At 43.2% G+C, this 25431-nt stretch overlaps 1 protein-coding gene across 18 annotated transcripts in view; it reads left to right on the forward strand.

Annotated features, from left to right (window-relative positions):
- The first annotated feature begins 6373 nt into the window (after window positions 1-6373).
- The window catches only part of ADNP2 (ADNP homeobox 2), an 80612-nt gene continuing 61554 nt past the window's right edge, over window positions 6374-25431 (forward strand). For 13 of the 18 annotated variants that reach the window (XR_012325494.1, XR_012325496.1, XR_012325497.1 and 10 more), the window contains exons 1-2: window positions 14685-14805; window positions 25002-25091. Coding sequence is in view for 4 of the 18 variants with exons in the window: in XM_033837891.2 (XP_033693782.1) it covers window positions 14632-14805; window positions 25002-25091 (264 nt within the window). In the remaining 14 variants the exon portion in view is untranslated. Of the gene's footprint in view, window positions 6646-7088; window positions 8978-10093; window positions 14806-25001; window positions 25092-25431 lie in introns of those variants that run through there. The other 5 variants (XM_019937277.3, XM_019937278.3, XM_019937276.3 and 2 more) reach the window with 5 other exon arrangements.

Here is a 25431-nt window from a genome sequence, read left to right on the forward strand (position 1 = left end):
GACAGACCCCTCCCCCATATCCTCTGCTGCAGCTCCTCTCTGAAGTACCTGGATAATAGTATCTGATGCACGCTTCCTGAGTTGTTTTACAGATGCTAAAACCACCACCAAGTGGAAGAAATTGACTACCTGACGACCATGAGCATATAGCCCCCAGGCCTCCTGGAGCCTAAGGATTGAGCCTACGGTGAACCCCTGTGACACCACCTTGGTACCCCATCATCAACCAGTCAGAGAATTGTGCACGAGCTGATCACATACCCCGCGACCCCCACTCCCTCCCTCACCCGGCCTTTAAAAATGCTTTGCTGAAACCCTTCAGGGAGTTCGGGCTTCTTGAGCACTAGCTACCCTGGACTCCTTGTACGGTGCCTGCGATAAACGCCGCCCTTTCCTTCACCGCAGCCCAGTGGCAGCGGATTGGCTTTGCTGTGCGTAGGCCGGCTGACCCAACTTTGGTTCAGTAACAGCTTCGATTATTATCTGTATTATGGTGACTTTATATTTCTAACCCAGACCTGCATTCTTAGATCCAGACCTGTATTTCCAACTATTTGATTTTAGCGTCTAGAGGTCTCAACAGCCTTCTTCAACATTGTCAAGACCAAACTTGTGATCCCTTCATTCTCTTTCCAGTGTTTCCACTATCTGTCCTCACTGCCCTCATTCTTGACACTTCACTCACAGCCCCGTCCACACTGTCAGGTCTGGTTCACTTCACTTCCTAAATACCTCTTGGAGCTATCTGCTCTCCATCTCCAGGGCTACCCGCCAAATCCCGGTTCCAAATGGCCATCTTCTTCCCCCTGCATCTCTCCGGCACTCTCCTCTGATTCCCACACCTGCTCTCCTCCACACTAGAGCCAGCTGTGCTCTCCAAAAGCAAATCGCACGCTGTCATCCCACTCACTGAAAACACTTCACTGGCTTCTCACTGGTCTTAAAAAAGACCCAAATGGTTTGCTGATCTGGCTCCTAGCTTCCCCTCGTAATGTACTTTCTTCCTGTGACCTGACCTGTAATTCAGTCCTTCTGGTTTCCTTGGTCAGCCTGTGCCACACCTGCCCCAGGCACCGGGCTTTGCAGGGCTGTTCCCACTGCCCGGAGTCATCTCCCCTCACCACCTCTCTCTGCCTTGATCAACTCATGCCTCCTTGCCCTCTGACCTCAGGTTGCCACTGCATCAGGATTGCTCAGCCGGATCAGGTCTCTGGGCTATAGATACCTGGAGAGCCTACCTTCTGCTCAGTTGGTAATTAAACTTTCACTGTGTACTTATTTCACTAATGACAATCTCCCTCACTGTTCTCTAAGCTCTGTGAAAGCAGGGATTGAGCTTCTTTTTTCTGCTCATCGCCGTCTCCTTGGCGTCTAGTAGACACACAAATAAACGTAAAACCAAGGTGAGAAAGGGAAGATCCCATGTCGGGTTCACAAGGAATATCATCTCCCCTTCTATAGACATTTCAGCGGTTTTGGATTAAGCGTAGCAATTAATTTTATTGTAGGTGAGCACGTGGACAGTTGTCTCTGTGCGTTGCCAGATGCAGTTGCAGAGGGTGCTAGCCCAGCTCCGCCCAGAGGAAGGGACACTCCTTTCTCTTTCTTTCTTTGTCTGGAAGCTGGGTGGGGCCCTCAGGGCAGCACACGCCCAAGGGCTCCCTCTGTGGGCCAACGTGTCAGGCTCTGGGGCCAGTTTAAGATTTCTCTCCGTTCTGTGGTCACCCAGATTTTGCTCTTTTTACGGTGGACAGCGAGTATTGCAAAAGCTGATGCTGATTTTATAGAAGGAACCAGATGAGAGAGTAGGAAAAGCCCAGCACATCTGTAGACTCAACTGAAGCTAAAATCAAAGCATCTGTACTCGTACTGACACCAAGTAGGTTGAGAAGAAGCAGAACACACTTGTTTGTGCTACGACGTGGCCAGCATATAAGTCCTCAGGTCTAACTTCTGATTTTGAATGATTTGATGACTGAGTCCCTCTGGGTCATATTGCTCATTCCTCTGTCATGGGGAGGGACAGTCCTTGCAACATCAAAGCCGTTGATTGTAGTTTTAAATGTCATTTGTTACATATCCATGCATACTCAAGTGTTTAGCGACCTTAGCGACATAGTAGACCAATGTCTGCAATTTCCTTTGAATGCATCCAAAAAACAACAAAAAAAAGATGGAACAAGAGATGAATAGTTGATTCACATTAGCCAAAACATGGAAACAACCTAAATGTCCATCAACAGATGAATGGATAAAGAAGATGTGGTATATATACACAGTGGAATATTACTCAGCCATAAAAAAGAGCAAAATAATGCCATTTGCAGCAACATGGATGGACCTAGAGATTATCAGAAGTAAGTCAGAAAGAGAAAGACAAATACCATACGATATCACTTATATGTGGAATCTGAAATATACCACAAATGAACCTATCTATGAAACAGAAACAGACTCACAGACGTAGAGAACAGACTCGGGGTTGCCAAGGGGGAGGGAGGTGAGGGAGGGAAGGACTGGGAGTTTGGGATTAGCAGATGCAAACTGTTGTATACAGGTTGGATAAACAACAAGGTCCTCCTGTAGAGCACAGGAAACTATATTCAATACCCTGTGATAAACCATCATGGAAAAGTATATAAAAAAAGAACGTCTGTATGTGTAGAACCGAGTCACTTTGCTGTACAGCAGAGATTGGCACAGCATTGTAAATCAACTATACTTCAATAAAAAAAAGAATTGAAAGAGATGAATAGTTAGATAGCTGGGTGATAAAGCAAATAGAGTAAAATTGTTCATTATAAGATCCAGGTGGTGATGGGCTTCCCTGATGGCGCAGTGGATAAGAATCCGCCTGCCAATGCAGGGGACACGGGTTCGAGCCCTGGTCCAGGAAGATCCCACATGCCGCAGAGCAACTAAGCCCGTGTGACACAGCTCAAGCTCTGAGCCCAAGCTCTGGAGCCCATTGAGCGACAACTAATGAGCCTGTGTGCCACAACTACTGAAGCCCACGCACCTAGAGCCCGTGCTCCGCAACAAGAGAAGCCACCGCGATGAGAAGCCCGCGCGCTGCAACGAAGAGTAGCCCCCGCTCGCCACAATTAGAGAAAGCCCACGCGCAGCAACGAAGACCCAACACAGGCAAAAAATAAATAAATTAATTAAAAACAGAAAAGAATACTGGATACTCTTAAAAATAATTGTTAAAAAAAGGATCTAGGTGATGGTGTTCACTGTGCATTTATTTCAACTTTTCAGTATGTTCAAAGTTTTGCATAAGATGTTGGGAGAAAATTCAACATTTATTAAAACCTTGTGATATTTATTAAAATATTTATGAATATAAATTTTATTAAAGTAACCTAGGCATCAGGGATACAGTGATGATCAGAAGACATGGCTCCTCTTGGTATAGCACTCGCTGAGAGAGACAGACACGTCAGCAGGTGATGATCAAACAGCATGGTGAGTGAAGTGATAGATACACACAGACTTCTCTGGGCGTGTCAAGAAGAACCCACCACATTTCGCCATGTGTATTTGTGCGGTCGTGGTGGTCAGGGAGATCTTCCTGGAAGAGAAGCCACCAGAACTCAGCCTCTAATGGCAATGGGATAGAGATCAGGTCAGGTAGTAGGGAAGGAAGGAATTCCATGAACAAACACTGTATAGTGTTTGCAGCAGCGGGAGATGGGCTGGACTGGTCAGCTCTGGGGAGCTTGTGTTCCAAGCTGGCCAGCTGGGCTTGCTCCTTGGTGGTGGGGGGAGGTGGAATGGCTGAAGGTAAGACTGGATATGGCAGGGTCAGATTCGCTTTTTGCTGCATCTCTACCTAGCTGACTGCAGAGCATCCCTGAGACACCAAAGCTGGAGGTCAGGTCGGTGCCTGACTGTGCAGGTGTTCCTGTCAGGAGATGCACACATGGCAAGAGGGCTGTAGGTGGGGGGAACAGATTTGAGGAGCATTAGGATGTAAAATTAGAAAACTGGAGATGGGAAAGATGAAGGGTGGTAAGCACGCTGCTTACGGTTAGAGGGGCTGTTGAGGAGGGATGATGGGCTCAGCCTTGAACACCTGGGGCACCCAAGTGGAGCTGCCAAGTTGGCAGCCAGAAAACAAAGCTGAAACTTAGGGAAGAGGTGGATACACTTCATTACTGGAATCGAAATAATGAAGTTTGAATCTGCAGTTGAGACTAACAAGGGAGAGTATGGAGAGTGATAACTGAAAGGGATGGGGTTTCCAATACCTGGAACAGTGCCTGGCACATAGGACGTGGTGATGAATATGAACAAAAGTGGGAAGAATTCTGGGACAAACATTCAAGGATGGTCTGAGAAAGGGAAGCTGGTAAAGGTGTAAGGACCGATCAAAGAGGGTGGAGAAGATTAAAGGTCATGTTTGGGAAGGAAGTGTTTCAGGACAGGGAGGAGGTTACAAATAAAAGATGAGGCTAAAATCTGTTCATGGGTGTAACAGTCGGGAGGTCACTGGTAGCCAAGGGATATCTACAGAGTGCAGAGGGTGGGGACAAGAGAGCACAGGGTGAGGAGTGGAAGCAGCTGAGGCATCGGGAGGAATGTGACACGATTCCTCCATACTGGAGCGCCGTGGTCTAGATCAAGGGTGACTGGAAGGCTTTAACTTTTCATCACACCCATAATTACTTGAAGAAAGATATCTAGGGACGTCCTACCCATTTACTGCTGTGATCTATTATCAAATTAAATCATGATTCATAAATAACTATAAAGAGCAAATTCTCCTTCAGTTATGGCCTGTATTCCTGTAGGAAAAAAGCAAATTGTGGCTAAGTAACATCAGCCCAGCATTCAACACAATTTTTAAAAATAAATTTTATGTATGTATGTATTTATTTTTGGCTGCGTTGGGTCTTCGTTGCTGCACGCGGGCTTTTCTCTAGTTGTGGCGAGTGGGGGCTACTCTTCTTTGCAGTGAGTGGGCTTCTCATTGCTGTGGCTTCTCTTGTTGCGGAGCACGGGCTCTAGGTGCGTGGGCTTCAGCAGTTGTGGCTCGCGGGCTCTAGAGCACAGGCTCGGTAGTTGTGGCGCACGGGCTCAGTTGCATGTGGGATGTGGGATCCCGCGGCATGTGGGATCTTCCCAGACCAGGGCTCAAACCCGTGTCCCCTGCATTGGCAGGCGGATTCTTAACCACTGCGCCACCAGGGAAGCCCTCAACACAATTTTAAATTAACTCAGACATTTATTTAGTGCCTGTCATGTTTTTAGTCACTGGGCTAAACTGAACAGAAGTTACCAGTAGAAAGAGAGAAGCTGGAATTACGGGAGAGGGAGGGCTGGACAATGAGGTGCTGGGCAGGGCAAACAGGCCAGGGGTGAAGGTGCTGGCCAAGGGCGTGAGCAGACGCAGCCTCTGATCAGGACGGTTGCTCAGGAAACAGGCGTGTGCGTGGGGCCAGGAGCGGGTTCCAGGGAGACCAGGTCTGATGGTCTTGGTGTTCTGGAAGAAGGAGGAGACTTGGTCTTCTGCTGAAAAGGAAGCTGAGGATTATCCCGGCAGCTTCAATGAAGTGAGAAAGGTCTGGAATAGTTATTGAGGAGCGATAAATTAAAGTAGCTGTGTGCAGACACACCAGGCCTCTCGTTAAACTGCAAGTTCTCTGAGGGCAATGTGGCCCTTTTCTTCCCCCTTGGGCGCTTGACTCCACGAAGGAAGACCCAAAGGCATTTTGAAAGCCTCCTACTCCATGATTTCATTCATTTTGAAAAATAATTATTGCCTCACAATTTTTTAAAGAGTTGGGCATCAGTGAACTTCTAGGCCGTTTAAGAGATTTAACAAATGTATGCAATTAACTTTTCTCCTACACAACATGTAGTAGCTCTAACTTAAAAATCAGAATTCTCAAGAAAAGGTGTGACATTAATTTTCTCAGAAAATAATTACTAAGTCAGGAGACCCTATCCAGTCAGTTCACCGAGATGTGTCAATCAAGGGCATACTTGTCAAAGTTCTGATAGTCCAAGTTCTATCCTCCAATGGCAGGGCAGGCTTCTCCTCACATCTGGTTTCCCATTGGCTCTGAGATGTGGGCGGGGCCACCCATTCCTGCTGCTGCCACTAGCTCCACCCCACCCCATGCAAATGAAATCAAAGCTTTGGTGAACCCACGTGATTGGTCACGTGGCACGACACACTCGCCCCACCCCCTCAAATGACATCATCACCCTCTCAAACTCTCACGAGAGTTTGCACAGATGCTGGTGAGAGGCTGGCAGGCCAGTCCACTGTGGCAGGAGGGGGGGATCAGGGGAGGGAGCTTCAATACAGACCCCCATTCCCACTGCTGAGTCTCCAGTCCAGCTTAAGACAGGGGCCCCTAGGGGCCTGTGGGGCAGTGCCCAGGGGTCCCATGCACACTCTTCCCCCATTGGCTGGCTGCTCCGGCATGCAAATGAGGGCGCGCGTCACTTCCGGAGGCCAATCGAGCGCCATTTTCTCTTTCTGGCCGAGCTGGGAGGAGGGGACGGGGTCGCGCGGGGTGGGCGCGCGCCGAGCCGGGGTCCCGCCGCGCGGGGCTGAGGCGGGCGGGCGCGGGGCCCCAGCGGGCGCGGCGAGAGCGGCGGGGGACGCGGCGGCGCTGCGGTCGCCCAGCGGTAGGTAACCCCGGCCCTCGCCGACGCCCCTGGCCCGGCCCGGCCCGGCCCGCGAAGTCCCGGCGGCGGCCCCGCCCCATCCCGCCCACACCCCGCGGCCCGGGGCCGCCTCATGAATCCCGCGACGTTCTCCCGGCGCGGGGTAGCCGCTAGAAGGGCGCCCGTCGTTCCTCCGCGTCACGTGGGGGCCGGGGGTGGGGAGGGGGCGGGGATGGGGGTTCGGGGGGCGGGGCGGGGGGACGGGACCGGGGTGAGGGGGACAAGGGGACTGGGCGGCGGCAGGGGAGGTCCGGGCGTGCGGAGGGCGGAGGGCGGCGGGACGGGGATCCGGGGAGCCGCCCGGAGCGAGTGCGGACGCGGGCCGAGCGGATGCGAGCTCACCCGGCCTGCGCTGTGGCGGCTGTCTCAGGAGGAGAGAACAGCCGGTAGCAAAGCCCAGTTCCTTCACCCCTGAGCGTTTGGTGTGAATATTGACCACATGCAGTTGTTGACATGAACGTTTTAACTTTTCATATGTCGTCGCTTCCTGCGTTGACGTACAGTCTGGGTGCAGAATTTCTCCTCTCACTTGGCTTTGGAACGTCCAAACCTGTAGCCACCAGTTCACCCTGTACACAGTTGCAAAATGATAAGTAGTTAAATATTTAAAGTATTTTCTTTGAATTTGAATGGGAGGCTTACCTGAATGCTCTTAAAACTCGTTCTGATTGAATGGAATGCGTGATGGCAGCCTCTTGAGACCTGAAGGACTCTTCTGTGTGGTGATTTACAATGCAGATGGACAAGTGCCGGCAGACAGCGGCGGGTACCCCGGTCTCGCCAGATAGGTGGGGCGGGGAGTCAAGGTTGTGGGGAGAGGACCGCGTGAAAAGTGCGGCTTCTGGGAAGTGAAGTAATGCGTGCGTGACTTATTTAGAGCTGAACGAACTTTGATATTCCGGTTGGAGATGCAGCTGTGTTGAGCCAGTGGTCTTTAGGCGTGGAAGTGACAGACCTGTGTGCAGGAAGGGAACGGGTGCTGGCCTGGAGGGTGGGGCGGAGATGCTCACCCGTCCGTCTGAGCAGTGGTGAGGACGTGAGAGCTGGATTCAGGGTTAGGAATTGAAGGTCGGTGACGGGAGGTGAAGGTGGAGTTGTTAAAAGATTTTTAGCTGCAGAGATCTGGGACACCTTTTTAACTTGAACCCAGGTTTGCGATGTGCTTTTGGTGAATTTGTGGTTGAAGTCCCTTTGAGGGGTCACGCCCCAGCTTTCTGCCGTAGCCGCCACTCTGGATGTCACACACCTGTTAGGGCAGTGTTTAACAAGTGGGGAGACTGACTGAAAGATGATGACTTGCTGAAGGCCGCAAGTCTGAGAAGGGGTCTTCCTGTGTTTGAACCCAGACCTTTGAATCTTGCTTTCATGCATTGTACAAATACTGTGTGTGTTTTTTTTAAAATTAATTAATTAATTTATGGCTGCGTTGGGTCTTCGTTGCTGCGCGCGGGCTTTCTCTAGTTGCGGCGAGCCGGGGCTTCTCTTCCTTGCGGTGCGTGGGCTTCTTCTTGCAGTGGCTTCTCTTGTTGTGGGTCACGGGCTCTAGGCGTGCGGGCTTCAGTAGTTGTGTCTCCCGGGCTTCAGTAGTTGTGGCGCACAGGCTTAGTTGCTCCGCGGCATGTGGGATCTTCCCGGACCAGGGCTCGAACCCGTGTCCCCTGCATTGGCAGGCGGATTCTTATCCACTGCGCCACCAGGGAAATCCCTGAATATTATGTGTTTTCAAAGTTACTTAAAAACAAAAAAACAACAAGCCTGTATTCCAATAGTTGGGACATTTCATGTAGATTTTTTGGAGTTAGATAATGGCAACTCACAGTTCTAAGTGCTTTTCTTGTATTAAACTGTTCTTTCTGAAAAGTGCTTCTCAGAGTAGGTTGTGCAGAAGGAACTGAGGCCCCAGGATTAAGTGACTTGTCGAAGATCACACAGCTAGTCAGCTGTGGAGCTGATTTGAGCTCAGGCAGTGCAGCTCCAGAATCTTTTGCTCGTGAGATGATTGTGTGGGGTTGCTTCTGAAGTGAAATCTTTTTAGAACTGAAAAGAAACTGAACTGAAAAGAACTGAACTGAACTGAAAAGAAAGTTCTGTGGCTTTAAAAAGTATTATATTACCTGAATGATTTTCTTTTTTGCAGTGTATTTTTTCAATAATGGAATATTCTTAAATAATCATGATACTAAAAAGCAACAAAAGAAACCCTTTAAGTGCCTCTTTGGGAAGTAATATTTTCTTGTGCACATCAGCACAATTTTTGGTAATCCCGTGTCTACCACACACTGTGAAATTAAAGGTAATTTACTATGAACAGAGGTGGATAGATTAGTGCAGCTGCATTAGCCTGCTGTTTTCTAATGGTGAAGATACAGATTTAACCGAGTACTAAGAATATATAGAGAACAGCATCAGTAAAGGATCTATAGATATGGAAGCACTGAACAACTTCTTTCCTAGTTAATTAATCCACTAGGTCCTCTTTATGAAATCTTGCATCTCTTAGAATGGAGAAATAATGGTAAAAGTCACCTTCTGTTCCCCAAAGTGATTGGCAACAGTAGACCAAGGATTTTGAAAGAATTGTTTTAAGGTTATGAAACTTCTATGATTTACCTACGTTTTATTTTTTATTATCTTTACTTGGTTTCCCTAAAACAGCAAACTGCTGAAAAGGGGAAACTTTTTTTTTTAGTTAAGAATGGATCTGTGTACTTGTTTTGGGAGGGGGCGGGGAACCACAATAGCGATGATGAGGGAATGGGGCACTTGCAGTTGAGAATAAAAAGCTCCGATTCTCCAAATCGAAGAAGACAAACTTCCTTGGCCCTCCTCCCAAGCCTTGAACAAGTAACTGCCGAGCCCTTTAAAACTTGCCCAGTCACTGGAAGCCTCTTTTCAGTGCCTTCCTCCTGAGGGTCGGCCTGTCCGTAGCAGTCTTGGGAACCATCCTGTGAAAATTGGCCAATCCCTAAACTGCTTCTGAGAGTGTACCAATCGCTGTACTCCTTGCTTCTCAAAACTGTGATAAGATCAGCACTTGCTTTGTAAGGCCAGATTTCTTTGCAAGCAAAAAATTCAGCTTTTTTGTTTTGGATATATGTGGATGGTGGTCTTAACCTTGGACAATTCTATTTACCAGCTTTGGGGAAAGAAGAACCCCAAAGGATAGAGAGGAGAGTGGGACTTTAAGGAGGAAATAACGGCAAGTCTGATAAAGTGAGTGGAAAGCATAAAGAAGGATTTTTGTTGAGGCATGCTCTGGCCAAGGAAGCCAGTCTGGGCTTGAAAGTGACCTTGTGCTTAATATTTAGGAATGCCACCACGAGGTTCTTGACAGCTCCTCTGTTAAATTATGCTTTTGAAGGCTAGAACCCAATTCAGTGAATTTTATTGTTAATAATTTTATTATTAGTTTTTTTTTTTTTTTTTTTTTTTTTTTGCTGTACGCGGGCCTCTCACTGCTGTGGCCTCTCCCGTTGCAGAGCACAGGCTCCGGACACGCAAGCTCAGCGGCCATGGCTCACGGGCCCAGCCGCTCTGCGGCATGTGGGATCCTCCTGCACCGGGGCACGAACCCATGTCCCCTGCATCGGCAGGCGGACTCTCAACCACTGCGCCACCAGGGAAGCCCTAATTTTATTATTTTTAACTTTACTTCCTATGATTTTTATATCTCCCAGTTCTAAAATGCTAAATGATCCTTCAAGCTCACTTTCTACTGAGCCTGAGATATACTTTTCACATAGATAACTTGTCTGAAAAGCGTGTCTGTTCCAAATCAGCTTCTCAAACACTTCATGTTTCTTTATTACCCACGAAAAGTTCCTCCCACTGTTAACCCTCCCTGCCCCGCTCATCTCTCGTTTTATTCCAGTCCACCTTTTTGGTTTTACTTACCTTTTGCCCAGTATATTCAGACTTTTACTACCTTACCTCAGTCATTTTCTGATGCTGATCTATTCACTTGGAATGTCTTGGACTCCAAGTCACCAACCCTCCATAGCCTTTCCATTTTGAACCTCAGTGATAGGCCCAGATGTGCAAAGAAAACATGATTCCTGCCCTGAAGAAGTTCAGTCCAATAGGGAAAATAGGTGTAGAAGTAGATAATTACAACGTAGTGTGGTGAGTGCAATGAAATAAGTATAAACTGGCCACTCTGGGAATTCCTCGGAGGGGCACCAAGCTTATCCTTGAGGGAGGAGGGGTTATAAGAGGGTATAGAAGCGGAATTGCGGGCTTACAGAAATTATTTAAGATCTTGGGAGGTACTGCCAGTTGTCCTGTAAACATGCAGAAAGTACAGTTTTTCTACTTATCCTCACTACCAGCGGATATTATCAATCCTTAAGTTACTGTTTTGATAATAACAAATTGGCATTCATTTTTTTACCTGGCATTTCTTTAACTCGAGTGTAACTGATTTTGTTTTATAGCTTGCACATTAAAACTTTTTTTGAAATAGTTTCGGATTTATAGAAAGTTGCAAGTACAGTACAAAGAACTTCTTCCCCTGAATCATTTGAAACTAAGTTGACAAAAATGATGCCACATTACCCCCAATATTGTCTGTTTCCTACAATAAGAACATTCTCATGTATATCCAGAACACAACCATCAAAATCAGGAGATCAATTTATTACCATCTAATCCTCAGACTCCATTGAAGTTTTGCCAGCTGTTCCAATAACATCATTTATAGTAAAGAATCTAGTTAGAATTGCGCATTGAATTTAGTTATCTTTAGTCTCTCTCAATCTGGAACAGTTCTTAGTTTTTCCTTCCATGATCTTTTTCTAAGTGTATAATTAGTTGATTTTTAGTAAATTTATAGAGTTGTGCAACCAACAGCGCAATCTAATATTAGAACATTTCCAGCACTCTCCCCAAAAACCTATCCATGAGCAGTTACTACCCGTTCCCACCCGCAGCCGACTGCTACTCTACCTTCTATCTCTGTAGATTTGTCTTTTCTGAACATTTCATGTAAATGGAATCAGACAGTATGAGGACTTTTGCGTCTGGCTTCTTTCACTTAGCGTCATGTTTTCGAGATTCATTCGTGTTGTAGCGTGCATCAGTACCTAGTTACTTTTATTGCCAGATACTATTTTGTGGTATGGGTATGCCATATTTTGTTCATCCAGTCAACATTTGGTGGACACTTGGATTGTTTCCACATTTTGGCTATTATGAATAGTGCGCCCTTGTATCATCTGGACACTTTTGAAGATTGCAGGTTAGATATTTTGTACAGTGTCTCTTAACTGAATGTCTGCCAGACTTCTGTGAATTACACTTTCCCCTTTGGTTATTAACAAGTATTTTGTGGGGAGATGCTTGGAAACCATGTAAAATATCCCATTCCGCACTAAACTTTCAATTTATTAAATTGTTTATGTTACCATGGACTTAAGTTTACATTCTAGTGGGTTATATTTTGGTTACTATTTCTGAATACCAAACCACCCCAAAACTTTGTAGAATGAAACATTTTATTAAAAAAACTCAGTAATTCTTTGGGTCAGGAGTTCAGGTGGGAGCAGGGAAGCTGGCTTGTTTATATTCCACAATGTCTGGGGCCTCATCTGGAAAGACTCAAAGGCTCAGGGTGACTGGACAGCTGCAGGCTCTAGAGCATCTTCACTCTTGTGTCTGCTAGTTGATGTGGAGCCTCTCCATGTGGGCTAGTTGAACTTCTTACAGTAAGGAGTCTAGATTCCAAGAGTAATGGTACCCAGAGGGCAGGCAAAAGCATGTGGCATTTTTATGGTCTACCTTTGGAATTCACATGGCATTACTTCTGCCACACTTTATTGGTTGAGGTTGCCGGAAAGTTCTGCCCAGGTTCTAAGGGTGGGAGCATAGATGCCCCTACTTTTTGGGAGGAGTGTCAAGGACATATTTTAAGGAAAGCATGTGGGATGGGAGATCCTGTTACGCTATCTTTGGAAAATTCAGTGCCACAGATTAATCTGTTATTGTCATTACTTATTTGGTACCCACATTGTCCCACATTTGGCTGGCGGGAACTTCTTCAAGCGCTTGACTTCTTTTGAGTCCTTTTGACATGTCTCACCATTCTTTGAGCAACTTCGTTATTTTCTGGCATAAGACATTCTAGGCTCATCTTGTCCTTTATGTGCTCCAGCCCTAGAATCAGCCGTTTTTTCCAAGGAGCCCTGTTTCCTTTTAATGGAAAGTGGTATTTAGAAAGTAAGATTTGAGGGACTTCCCAGGTGGCACAGTGGTTAAGAATCTGCCTGCCAATGCAGGGGACACGGGTTCGAGCCCTGGTCTGGGAAGATCCCACATGCTGTGGAGCAACTAAGCCCATGAGCCACAACTACTGAGCCTGCGCTCTAGAGCCTGTGAGCCACAACAACTGAGCCCGTGTGCCACAACTACTGAGCCCATGCCCTGCAACAAGAGAAGTCGCCGCAATGAGAAGCCCCCATACTGCAATGAAGACTAGCCTCTTCTGTCCGCAACTAGAGAAAGCCTGGGCGCAGCAACAAAGACCCCACGCAGCCAAAAATAAGTAAATAAATAAAATTAAAAAAGAAAAGAAAAGTAAGATTTGGGCCCAAGGAGTGCTCACTGCTACTGGGGTGTGTAACTGCTTCCAGGCTCTCGCAGTGGACAGAGCTATACAATATACACAGACACATTAACAAATGTATTTATTTTTAATCTATGTATGTGTTAAAAATAATGAGGTCACAGCTATACCTCTTATCATGGTCAAGTACCACAGGATTTATTTTAATTTTATGCTTTTTCAGGTATTTTAAAAACAGCTTTATGGAGATGTAATTTACATACCATACACTTCACCTTTTTTTAAAAAAATTATTTATTTATTTATTTGGCTCTGCCGGGTCTTAGTCGCGGCACGTGGGATCTTCACTGAGGCACACGGGATCTTTAGTTGCGGCATGCAGGATCTAGTTCCCTGACCAGGGGTCGAACCCAGGCTCCCGGCATTGGGAGCGTGGAGTCTTAACCACTGGACCACCAGGGAAGTCCCCAGTTCACCTATTTAAAGTGTACTTACTAAGTGGCTTTTAGTAGGTTCACAGAGTTGTGCATACATCACCACAGTCGATTTTAGAATATTGTCATTATTCCAAAAGGAAACCCTGTTCCCCTTAGCCATCACCTTCCAGTCCACCTCAGCCTTAAGCAACCAGTATTCTCCTTTCTGTCTCTATAGATTTGTCTGTTCTGGATACTTCATATACATTGAATCGTATAATATGTGGTCCTTGGTGTCTGGCTCCTTTCACATAGCATAATGTTCCCTCACACAGGATCTTTGTTGAGGCATGTGGGAGCTTTCGTTGAGGCACCAGGGCTTCTCTTTAGTTGTGGCTCATGGGCTCAGTAGTTGTGGCCCACGGGCTTAGTTGCTCCACGGCTTATGGGATCTTCCCAGACCAGGGATTGAACCCATGTCCCCTGCATTGGCAGGCAGATTGTTAACCACTGCGCCACCAGGGAAGTCCCCTTAGCCTATTTTTAAGTTGGGTTTTTTATTTGCCTTTTAATTATTGTTATGTATTCTGGATATAAGTTTCTTATCAGAAATAAAATTTACAAATATTTTCTCCCATTTTGTGGATTCTCTTTGCTTTTTTGATGGTTTCCTTCAAAGCAGGTAGGTCTTTAATTTTGATGAAGTCCAACTTATCTATTTTTTCTCTTGTTGCTAGTGCTTTTTGGTGTCATATCTAAGAATCCATTGCCAAATCCAAGGTCACGAAGATTTATGCCTATGTTTTCTTCCGAGAGTTTTAAAATTTCACCATGTGCATGTATGATCCATTTGGAGTTAATTTTTGTATATGGTATAAGGGAAGAGTCCAACTTCATTCTTTTGTATGTGGAAATCTGATTGTCCCAGAGTAAAAATTACTCTGCTTTACCAGCCCTGTTTTAAAAAATTTTATGTGTGTATGTGTATATGTACTTATTACAGTTTTGTTTTCTTCCCTTTTAAGGAAAATTTCAAAAATGTTTCAAATTCCTGTGGAGAATCTTGACAACATCAGGAAGGTACGGAAAAAGGTGAAAAGCATTCTTATGGATATTGGGCTTGACAGCTGCAAGGAGTTGCTGAAGGTAAGAAGACATAAGTAACAGATTAAGAGAAGACAGTAATATTGGAGATACTGGGGGTGGTGAGATTTGAACTGGGAGGTTTTGGAGAATGGGTAAGATGCCTCAAGATGGAAATTGCCGACTCTTGAAATGAGGCGTGGGAATAGCATTCGTTTTTATTCATGTCTTTGACTTAAAGTGGGCTACTTTAGGCTCTTCCAGTTTTTAACGTTACGTTTAGGAGAGACTGTTTATAGTCATTAGTTGCAACATATTTTTGTTTTTGATCTTTGAGGGGAGTGTCTTGAATTACATAAATTATTTTATCAGAAGAAAACTAACTCAGTTTTGTTAGAGTGATCGTCAAATGGGGATGCATTCTTTTATGATAGGGTTGTTTGTTTTCTTTTTCTGATTTGTGAATTTAATACTTCAGTCTTACAAAAGTTTAAAAATTCAGGTCACAGTCACACACTTTATTGATAAATTATGGTCTCATATAATTTTATCTTTTCTTATAACTGGAGAATATATGGCTGGCATAAAGAAATAAAAATGGTTAAATAAAGCTTGCTTTGTAGCTTTATAGCCACTTATAATTCTATGCATGTTTAATTCATAGCTATTGAAATAGGGACCGTGTCTGCTTTGAATTTTTCAGACTTGTGAAGAATTCGATTCAAGGTGTTATTGGCCTGGGAAGAGTTCAGTTTCTTAATTTTCAAATCTCAGACTTTGAACCAGATTGACTTTTATTTATAAAAAGGTGTTCAGGTGTTCTGATGCTGAAAGACCAATACGTAACCAGGATTCTCATTAATGGTCAGAATTGATTTTTGCTCTAAAGTAAAATTTCTCAAAGGTAGACCTCAAATAGTTATCTTCAAACATTACCACCCCAGAGAGATCTTCCCCCTAAAATGCTGCCCTTTTCACTTTGTTATCTTACCTGTTCTTTCTTCAGAGCTCCTGCAATACCTGATGTTATTTGTTTATCTGTATCCCTCACTTGAATGTAAGAAGGCATGGACCACATTGTTTTGTTATCCACTCTATTACCTGTACATGCTTAACATATATATTTTTTTTAACAAATATTTTTCGAGTGAATGAATGAAAGTAAAACCCAAGTAGAGAAGTACTTTCAATAACAGACTGTGCCTGAAAGTTTATTTGGAAATAAAAGGTCGGAGGAGATACTGAATTGGAAGCTCTTAGACACTGTTGTTCAAGAACAGTCTTAAAGTGAGAGCATGGTCATTGTTCCTGCAGCTCTGTCTGTAAGTCATATTTTATGCATGAGGAAGAAGGCAGGATAATCTTTTGGAGACAGGTTTGAGAAGGTAGATAGTGGACACATAGTCCATTAATAATAGATAAGTATGTGAGTTTAAGTAATATTTGCAGAGAATATAAAAATAACAAGCTAAGAGCACAATATATATAGACTGAGGAAATTTCAAATGATAATGTATGAGAAAATTTTTGGAATGGTGCCTGGCACGCAGTAGATGCTCAAAAAATGTGCCCTGAAGGTATAGCAGTGCCTTCAGTAACAGACTGAAACTCTCTTTGGAATATTTGGGGGATGAAGGCGTGGCTTTCACTTTAGTCCTGGCTAGCAGCTAGCGGTGTGGCCTTGGGCACATCTGTGACTCTTTGGGCCTCGGTGTCCTCGTTCCAAGGAATGTAGAGAATTAGTCAGGATACTTACCCTTGAAAGGGGTTGACAGTCTAGCAGGAGCTGAGACAAACTTGAAACAGTCATAGTGAGAAACAGACAGATCACTTCTAGCTGAGGAGGCTAGAACAGCCTTTATGGAGGAGATGAGATTTGAACTGTTTTTTGTTTGTTTTTATTTGTGTATTTATTTATTTATTTTTGGCCGTGCCGCATGGCATGAGGGATATTAGTTCCCCAGCCAGGGATAGAACCTGTGCCCCCTGCGATAGAAGCACAGAGTCTTAACCACTGGACCGCCAGGGAAGTCCCCATGTTTTTAAAGATAGGGTAGGATTCTCCAGTGGAATTAGAAAGAATATTTCAGGAACATGGAATTTAGAATCACAACCCAGTTGATTAATCCCCATCACACTAGGCTAAGTAAATTCAGTTTTTTAAAAAACTGTTCTATTTGGAAATAATAATTCAAACTTACAGAATAGTTACAAGAATAAAAATAGTACAGGGAACACTCATTACCCTTTACCCAGACTTACCAGTTGTTAACATTCTCTCCCATTTGCTTTAATATTTGCACACTCTTGCCTGTGCTGTGTGTGTGTAGTATTTTTCCCTGAGCCACTTAAGTAGGTTGCTTATCTCATGACCCTTATTACCTAAATACTTAAAGTGTGTGTTTTCTAAGAATAAGATTAGTCTCTTATATTGCCACAGGATGGTTATGAACTTAGGTAAATTTAACATGGATATGACATTTTTGTCTAATCATTTATAGCATTTTTTCCCCCTGTCAGTGGTGGACCCAATTTAGGGTCAGGTATTGCCTTTGGTTGTCATCTCTCTTTAGTCTCCTTTAATGTGAATTTACTTTTTAAATGGAATTTTTACAGAATTAGTTTTATTTTTAGGTAAAATGCCAGAAACAACTAAAATTTTTCATCCTGGAGTCCTTTGTTTTTGACATGGCGTAAAACTGGACATTCCTCACTAACTTGCTTCCTCAGTCAGCCTAAGAATTGTTTACTCATCTGAATTTGTTCAGGACTGTTTACTTTTTCTTTCCAAGACTATAGTGACACAGAAACATACATACTTCACAAGAGAAAAGTAAGAGGTTTGAATGGCGTACCAGGATTGTTAATTAACTATTGGGTTAAATTTTACTATTTCTTTTGGGGGAAAATTTTTGTTTTATTAATTTGTAGTCGGTCCTATAGTTTGCAAAATTTTTGAAAATTCAAGCAATGTAGAAGTTCATTATAGAAAAATTAGAAAATATACACAAACTTAGAGGAAAAAAATGACTCAATTGTAAACCATTACCCCAGAATCTCCATGGTAAACACTGTTATATCTTTCCAGATTTTTAGAAACAGGACATGATCTAACTATAAAATACTATACTAGTAGCTTTGTTCTTACTTTTCTCTGAATCTCCTATGAAGAACTTCTTTCCACGTCAAATGCATTTATTCTTAATCCATTGTATTATTTAGAGTCTCTTGGTCTCAAGCAACGAAAACCAGTACTGACCAAGTTAAGTTAAGCAAGAGGGAATTTATCTGAAGTCTGTGGGTGCTTACAGAGAGTCAGCCCTGGGGACACCTGTCCATGTGGTCCTTTCCGTTTCCTTAGCCAGCATTTCAGATTTCATAGTGAGAAATCACTCTGCCTTCTCTGATTTCCAAGGTATATATGACTCCACTTATCCTAAGAGTTAGGCCCTCAAATCGTAGGCTGTACAGTTCTTGTCAAAAGCCTGGCTGAGAAAAGTGAATCTTAGGGGAAATAGGCTCTTCCAAGAACCTTATCTCCTTTTCTAAAAATAGATCTAAACCCTGCTACTCCTTAGAGTATCTTGAGGAGTTTTTTTAAAAGTTAACATTTGGGGCTTCCCTGGTGGCCCAGTGGTTAAGAATCCGCCTGCCAAAGCAGGGGACGTGGGTTCGAGCCCTGGTCCAGGAAGATCCCACATGCCGCAGAGCAACTTAACTTCTGTGCCACAACTCCTGAGCCTGCGCTCTAGAGCCCGTGAACCACAACTAACTGAGCCCTCATGCCACAAGCCCGCATGCCTAGATCCCATGCTCCACAACAAGAGAAGCCACCGCAATGAGAAGCCTGCCCACCACAACGAAGAGTGGCCCCTGCTCACTGCAACTAGAGAAAGCCCACGCGCAGCAATGAAGACCCAATGCAGCCAAAAATAAATAAAATAAAAATTTAAAAAATAAAATAGGGCTTCCCTGGTGGCGCAGTGGTTGAGAGTCCGCCTGCTGATGCAGGGGATGCGGGTTCGTGCCCCGGTCCGGAAGGATCCCACATGCCGCAGAGCGGCTGGGCCCGTAAGCCGTGGCCGCTGAGCCTGCACGTCTGGAGCCTGTGCTCCGCAACGGGAGAGGCCACAGCAGTGAGAGGCCCGCGTACCGCAAAATAAAATAAAATAAAATAAAATAAATTAGATCAAGATACTCAAAAAAAAGTTAACATTTGATCAGTTCAATTAAAGGCTACCTACATAATTTGGAGGACACTGTGCAAAACGAAAATGCAGGGCCATGGACAGGCCCCATAGGCGCACTGTCCCAACCCGCAGCAGATGGGTGACTCCCAAGAGATTGCAACTTCTGTGCCAGCATGCTTCTGTTGCCTGGATTCAGGGTGGGCTCAAGGACCCAAGTTATCTACCAAACACCTTGGTGCTGCCAGTCCAGGGTTGGGCTGGTTACCACCTTCCTCCTCCTCTCCCCGGGTCTGCCTGGCTCCCACCAGGGCGACTGGGGAATATGGACCTCTTGACAACTTGGTTATTGCCCCAGGTGGTGGACAAGAGTCTAGGAGTGGTTGCAGGGTGAGGGGAGTTTGGAGGGTTGTGGAGACTGAGGGCAGGGACAGAATCTGTCCCAGGACAGTGGAGGTAGGACCACGTGTGAGCTGACGCTTCAGGCCCCTGACACATGCTCCACGGTCCTATCAGACTTCACTTTATAAAATAAATTCAAAGATGAAATTATTAACACTTTCAAAATGCTGACAACAGGGATTACACCCCAGCACTGGCCTGTCTGAGCACAGGGCTCTGTGCAACTGCATCGGTCGTTTTGAAAACTTTCCCAGTTCTTTATTTTTTTAATTTAGTTAAAAAAAAATTTATTTAACCTCATGTTGAAAATATTATTTCAGTATGTAATCAGTATAAAATAAGTAATGAAATATTTTAACCTCTTTTTTCTCTTAAATCCTCCAAGTGTATTTATAGAATTTTTTTATTATGGTAAGATATATATAACATAAAATTTGCCATTTTAGCCTTTTTTTTGGGCCACGCTGCACGGCTTGTGGGATGTTAGTTCCCTGACCAGGGATTGAACCTGGGCCCCGGCAGTGAAAGCGCCGAGTCTTAACCACTGGACCACCAAGGAATTCTGCATTTTAGCTATTTTTAAGTGTACAGTTCAGTAGCATTAATGATATTAACACTGTTTTGCAACTAGATTTTCATCATCTCAAACAAACTCAGTAACCTTGAAGTAGTAACTCCCCATGTCCCACCCCAGCCTCTGATAACCTCTAATCTACTTTATGTCTCTATAGATTTGCCTATTAAAAATATTTCATGTGAGTGGAATCATGCAGTATTGGTCCTTTTGTGACTGGTTTATTTCACTAGCTTAATGTTTTCAATGTGGCATGTGTCAAAATCTTAACTCCTTTTTATGGCTAAGTAATATTCCATTATGTAGACATATACCACATTTTATCAGTTCATCTGTTGATACACGCAGGTTGATTCCATCTTTTGGCAGTTGTGAATAATGCTGTGGTGAACTTTGCCTCACAGATATCTGTTTGAGTCCCTGTTTCAGTTTTGGGGTATATACCTCAGAGAAATGCTGGGTCATGTAATAATTGTTTAGCTTTTTGAGGAACCACCTAACTGTTTCCACAGTGGCTGCACCTTTTTCGGTTGCCACCAGCCAGGCATGAGGGGTCCAGTTTACCCACAGCCTTGCTAACATTTGTTCTCTCTTTCAGTCTCTCCCTCTTTCTCTCCCTCCCTCGCCATTGTGGCCACTAATGATGTTGAGCATCTTTTCATGTGCCTATTGTACTTTTTTGCCCATTTTTAAATTGGATTGTTTGTCTTTTTGTTGTTGAGTTGTAGTTTTTTATGTATTCTGGATATTAAACCGTTATTAGATATGTTTTGTAGATATTTCCTCCCATTTTTACTTTCTTGATAATATCTTGATGCACAAAAGTTTTAAATTTTGATGAGGCCCAATTTATTTGTTTATTTATTTATTTATTTTGTGGTACCTGGGCTTCTCACTGTTGTGGCCTCTCCCGTTGCGGAGCACAGGTTCCGGACGTGCAGGCTCAGGCGACCATGGCTCACGGGCCCAGCCGCTCTGCGGCATGTGGGATCTTCCCTGACCGGGGCACGAACCTGTGTCCCCTGCATCGGCAGGCGGACTCTCAGCCACTGCGCCACCAGGGAAGCCCGGTCCAATTTATTTTTGTGTTTGCAGTGCTTTCTATGTAGTATCTAAGAATCCATTGCCAAATTCAAGCCAAGAAGATTTTCTCCTTTGTTTTTTTCTAAGAGTTTTATGGTTGTAGTTCTTTTTGTTTAGGTTTTGATCCGTTTTGAATTAATTTTGTATATGGTGTGATATAGGGGTCTAACTTTATTCTTTTGCATGTGGAAATCCAGTTGTCCCAGTGCCATTTATTTGACTAATTTTTCCCACATTGAATGGACTTGGCGGCCTTGTAGAAAATGATTTGGCCATAGGTGCATGGATTTATTTCTGAACTCTCAATTCTAGTCCATTAATCTTTATGTCTATCCTTATGTTAGTATTACACTTTTGATTACCCTAGTTTTGTGGTAAGTTTTGAAATTGGGAAGTGTGAGCTCTCCAACTCTGTTCTTTTTTTTTTTTTAACATCTTTATTGGAGTATAATTGCTTTACAATGGTGTGTTAGTTTCTTCTGCACTTGCCCTTAGTGTGTTTTCGATTACCTTCATTATTTTACTCAGGTTTCCCCATGTAAAACCCTAAAAGAAGTTTTTTTCAGAACTCGCGCTAGGAGAGTATGTGGCATGTCTTGAGTGTGCTGGACCCACATCAGGGATCGGTCCTGACCATCCTTTTCATTGCTTGGTCAGCCTCGTTAGGCAGGCCCATCCCTTGAATCTCATTAAAGTGTAGAGGAAACTAGTACTGGGTTGCTTGATTAAAAAAAACAAAAAAACACATGTAATCAGTGGGAAAGTGGAAGAGACATTGGATGTTCTTTCTGTGTATGATGTGTGTGTTGCTTAGAGGAGAGATTTCTAATGTATGATGTGGACCCTTGAGGAATCATGAAGTTATTAGGGAGTACTACAATCTCTCTGGTGGCTGCAAATTCAAATGAAGCATTGTCTGAGAATTGAAAGTAGTCTCTCCCATTAAATTACTGTTATATATCAAATGTTCATAGATACTGAGGTGATTAATATTATCCAAATTTATTTAAAAGTATTACTCTTCCTATCAGCTTTTGTCATCCTCTGTTTTCTCAATTAACAGCTATCAGAGATACAAATACTGTCACATGGAGGCCAGAAAGCTTTGAAGAAGCGGTAGGGAAAAAGGGGATTAAAAAAAGAAGGTCCCTAGGTTAGAGTGTCAAAGTATCTATCAGATTTATTGAGGGAGTTAGAGATAGAAGGAATTAATGTTGACTGTCTAGTAGAAGTTTGGATCCATGATCATTTTCGCCTTTTTGTCACCTTGTGGGTTATTACCTTGTAAGCCTTTTTTTCCTCCCAGTCTTGCCTTTGGTGCAAAAGCTTGACTACTCTAGCTCTTGCTTCTCACTGCACTGCACCACGTTCCTTTCTGTGCTGTTCTGCTCAGAGCTGCCATTTCTGAGGCAACTAGTGCACTTCTTTGCATCAAGTTACAGATTAGATGAGAACATTTCAACCAATGTTTACAAATTTGGGGTTGCTGCATCTAAATTAGGGAAGCTTAAACAAAAAGAGTGCACTGAACCCACCCCATGTCAATCTTCTGAGATCTATATATGTACAAACAGATTTTTAAAAATGTGTTAACCTATGTTTCTACATCTTATGTACAAAAATATATTGAAATATTCTTAATCCATTTATTTCCTAATGATTGTGGTTTTTTTCTTACTAGCTCTTTTTTTCCTGCATCTGACAATGGAAAGCACTCTTTCCTTTAAACCCTTCTCATCGCCTGTCATAGAACATTACTGCTTCCCTCTTCCTTTTCCAGTATTTTCTTATGAAAAATTTAAGCCTACAGAGATACTGAAAGGCTTGTACTGTGAAAACCCATGTACCTACCACGTAAAGTCTACAAAATTAACATGAATATATATCTACACTCATCATTTTATCTTATTTTTTGATGCATTTCAAAGAAAGTTGCAGGCATTGATAAATTTGCTGTTTTTGTATTTGAAGTGAGACTTTCGTAGACAGCATATAATTGGATCGTGGTTTTTAACCCAATATGACATTCTCTACCTCTTATTTGAGTGTTTAGACCAGAGGTAGGCAAACTATGGCCCATGGGCCAAATCTGGCTTGCTGCCCATTTTGTAAATAAACTTTCTTGGAATACAGCCATGCTCATTAGTGTTTACATATTGTCTGTGGCTGCTTTTGTGCACAATGGTGGGATTGAGTAGTTGTATCAAACAGAGACTGCATGGCTGTCAAAGCCTTAAATATTTATCATCTGACTCTTTACAGAAACAGTTTACCAGCCCCTGTTATTTAATGTGATTGTTGACATGATTGGGTTTAAATCTCCCATCTCACTGTTTGTTTTTACCTATCTTATCTGTTCTTTGTTCTTTTTATTCTTTTTCTGCTTTCGTTTGGATGAATATTTTTATGATTACATATTATCTCCATTTCTGGCTTATTAGCTATACTTTGTGGGTACCTTCCTCATATAATACTGCTTCACATATAGTATACAGCAGCATGCTTTCATTTCCCCTTCCAGCCTTTGTGCTATTGTTGTCATATATTTTACCTCTATATATGTTACAAACCTCACAATAAAAGCAGTGTTCTATCCAATTTCTTTTTATTTTATTTTTTTTTGCGGTACGCGGGCTTCTCACCGTTGTGGCCTTTCCCGTTGAGGAGCACAGGCTCCGGATGCGCAGGCTCAGCGGCCATGGCTCACGGGCCCAGCCGCTCCACGGCATGTGGGATCTTCCCGGACTGGGGCACGAACCCGTGTCCCCTGCATCGGCAGGCGGACTCTCAACCACTGTGCCACCAGGGAAGCCCCATATCCAATTTAAATCCTTGTAATAATTTGCACTTTTCTCTAGTTCTGAATTGACCTGGTAGCAATGTATTAGCCTAGGTATAGTCCAAGGCAGATGTGATATTAATTGTCATTCTCTGGCTTAACTAATTCTTTATTTTATATTAAAATAGTCTTTAATTATTTAAAAAACCCAGTAATATATACTGTGAAAGTTAGAAAGTACAGGTTATCATTTCTTTAGAAAATAGAAATATTAAATGCCACGTACCTACTGTTCAGAGATTTAGCTTTCTCTTTGTGTGTAAACGTATAAATGCGTGTAGTATTTGCCACAGTGAGCTCATAGCGGTCACTCTTTTTATTGCATGCTTTTTCAGTTACCTTCATCTTTCTGTGTCATCAAATGTTCATCCTATCTAATACCCAGTCCACATTCAGATTTCTCCAGTTGCCCCCAGATATTTTTCACACTCTGTCTCTTTGAAGCGGAATTCAGTCTGAACCCTGCTGCATCTGGCTTTAGTGTCTCAGAGTCACGTCCCTTTCCGTCTTGCCGTCCCTGTGGTGTTGTTAGCCACACACTTGAGCCCCTACGTCACTCCCCACCCTGACACTCTTCTCCGTGGTGCTCGCGCTGATGGAAGACAGTGTCTGCTCATGCAGTTTCTGTCTTTCAAAACTTACTTGTGGAAATCTCATCTGTTTATTTCTTATAAAACTGTAACTTTAAAAAATATATATATATATTTATATATATTTTTGAATTTACGGAAGACTAAATACATGGAAAAAAATCCAGCACCCTAAGAAGTACGGCCAGGAAGGAAATCAGCTCTGTAATAGGATGGTTTAATGAACTACAATCAAGAAAGGATGGGAAAGGAAGAAAAAAATGTGCATTGAATTTAAGACACTGTAAAAACTCGGAAGACATATTCATTTATTATTCAAGTGTAAACTCAGTAAGTACTTGGTATAAATTAAAAGGCCGCTGCTGAGGTACAAAAACTGTAATATTAACTTGGATTATTTCAACATTTTCCCCAGGTCTCCAACTTGATGGGAACTCTGTCACAACTTGCCCTGGGCTGCATTTTCATTTCACTCTTCCCAAGTAGATTTCTTAGGTGCCAAGTAATCCCATCAGGTTCTAATTAAATATTTCTTTATCTTCTGAAATTATGTAATAATCTCTCTTTTTCTCCCTTTTTAAAAGGACCTTAAAGGCTTTGATCCAGGAGAGAAGTACTTTTATAACACATCATGGGGAGATATTTCTCTCTGGGAACCTTCTGGAAAGAAAGTGGTATGTATTTTCATTTTTGATTTTCATGTTTCCTAAGAACTTGGGGGTAAGTGTCAATTTAGTTCTGAGGAACATCATATGTTTTGGGGTTGCAGATGAATGAATGGGAGGAGGAGGAGGTGTAGTGTAAATATTCAGGGAAGTAGAAAGAAAAACAAAGTTAAACGTTTTGTGATATAGGATTATTGATGCTTTGAGAGTTTTCCGCCTATCAAGTTGGTAAAGTGATGTAGTGAAACTATTATTTGTCCTTGATTATTATATGTCTGATGTAAGAAGGGCTTCTGATTTATATAACTATTCTCAGTAAAAAGAAATGTCATGACTTTATATGTAATGA

This window comes from Tursiops truncatus, chromosome 13 (assembly GCF_011762595.2).
Source record: "Tursiops truncatus isolate mTurTru1 chromosome 13, mTurTru1.mat.Y, whole genome shotgun sequence".
NCBI lineage: Eukaryota > Metazoa > Chordata > Mammalia > Artiodactyla > Delphinidae > Tursiops > Tursiops truncatus.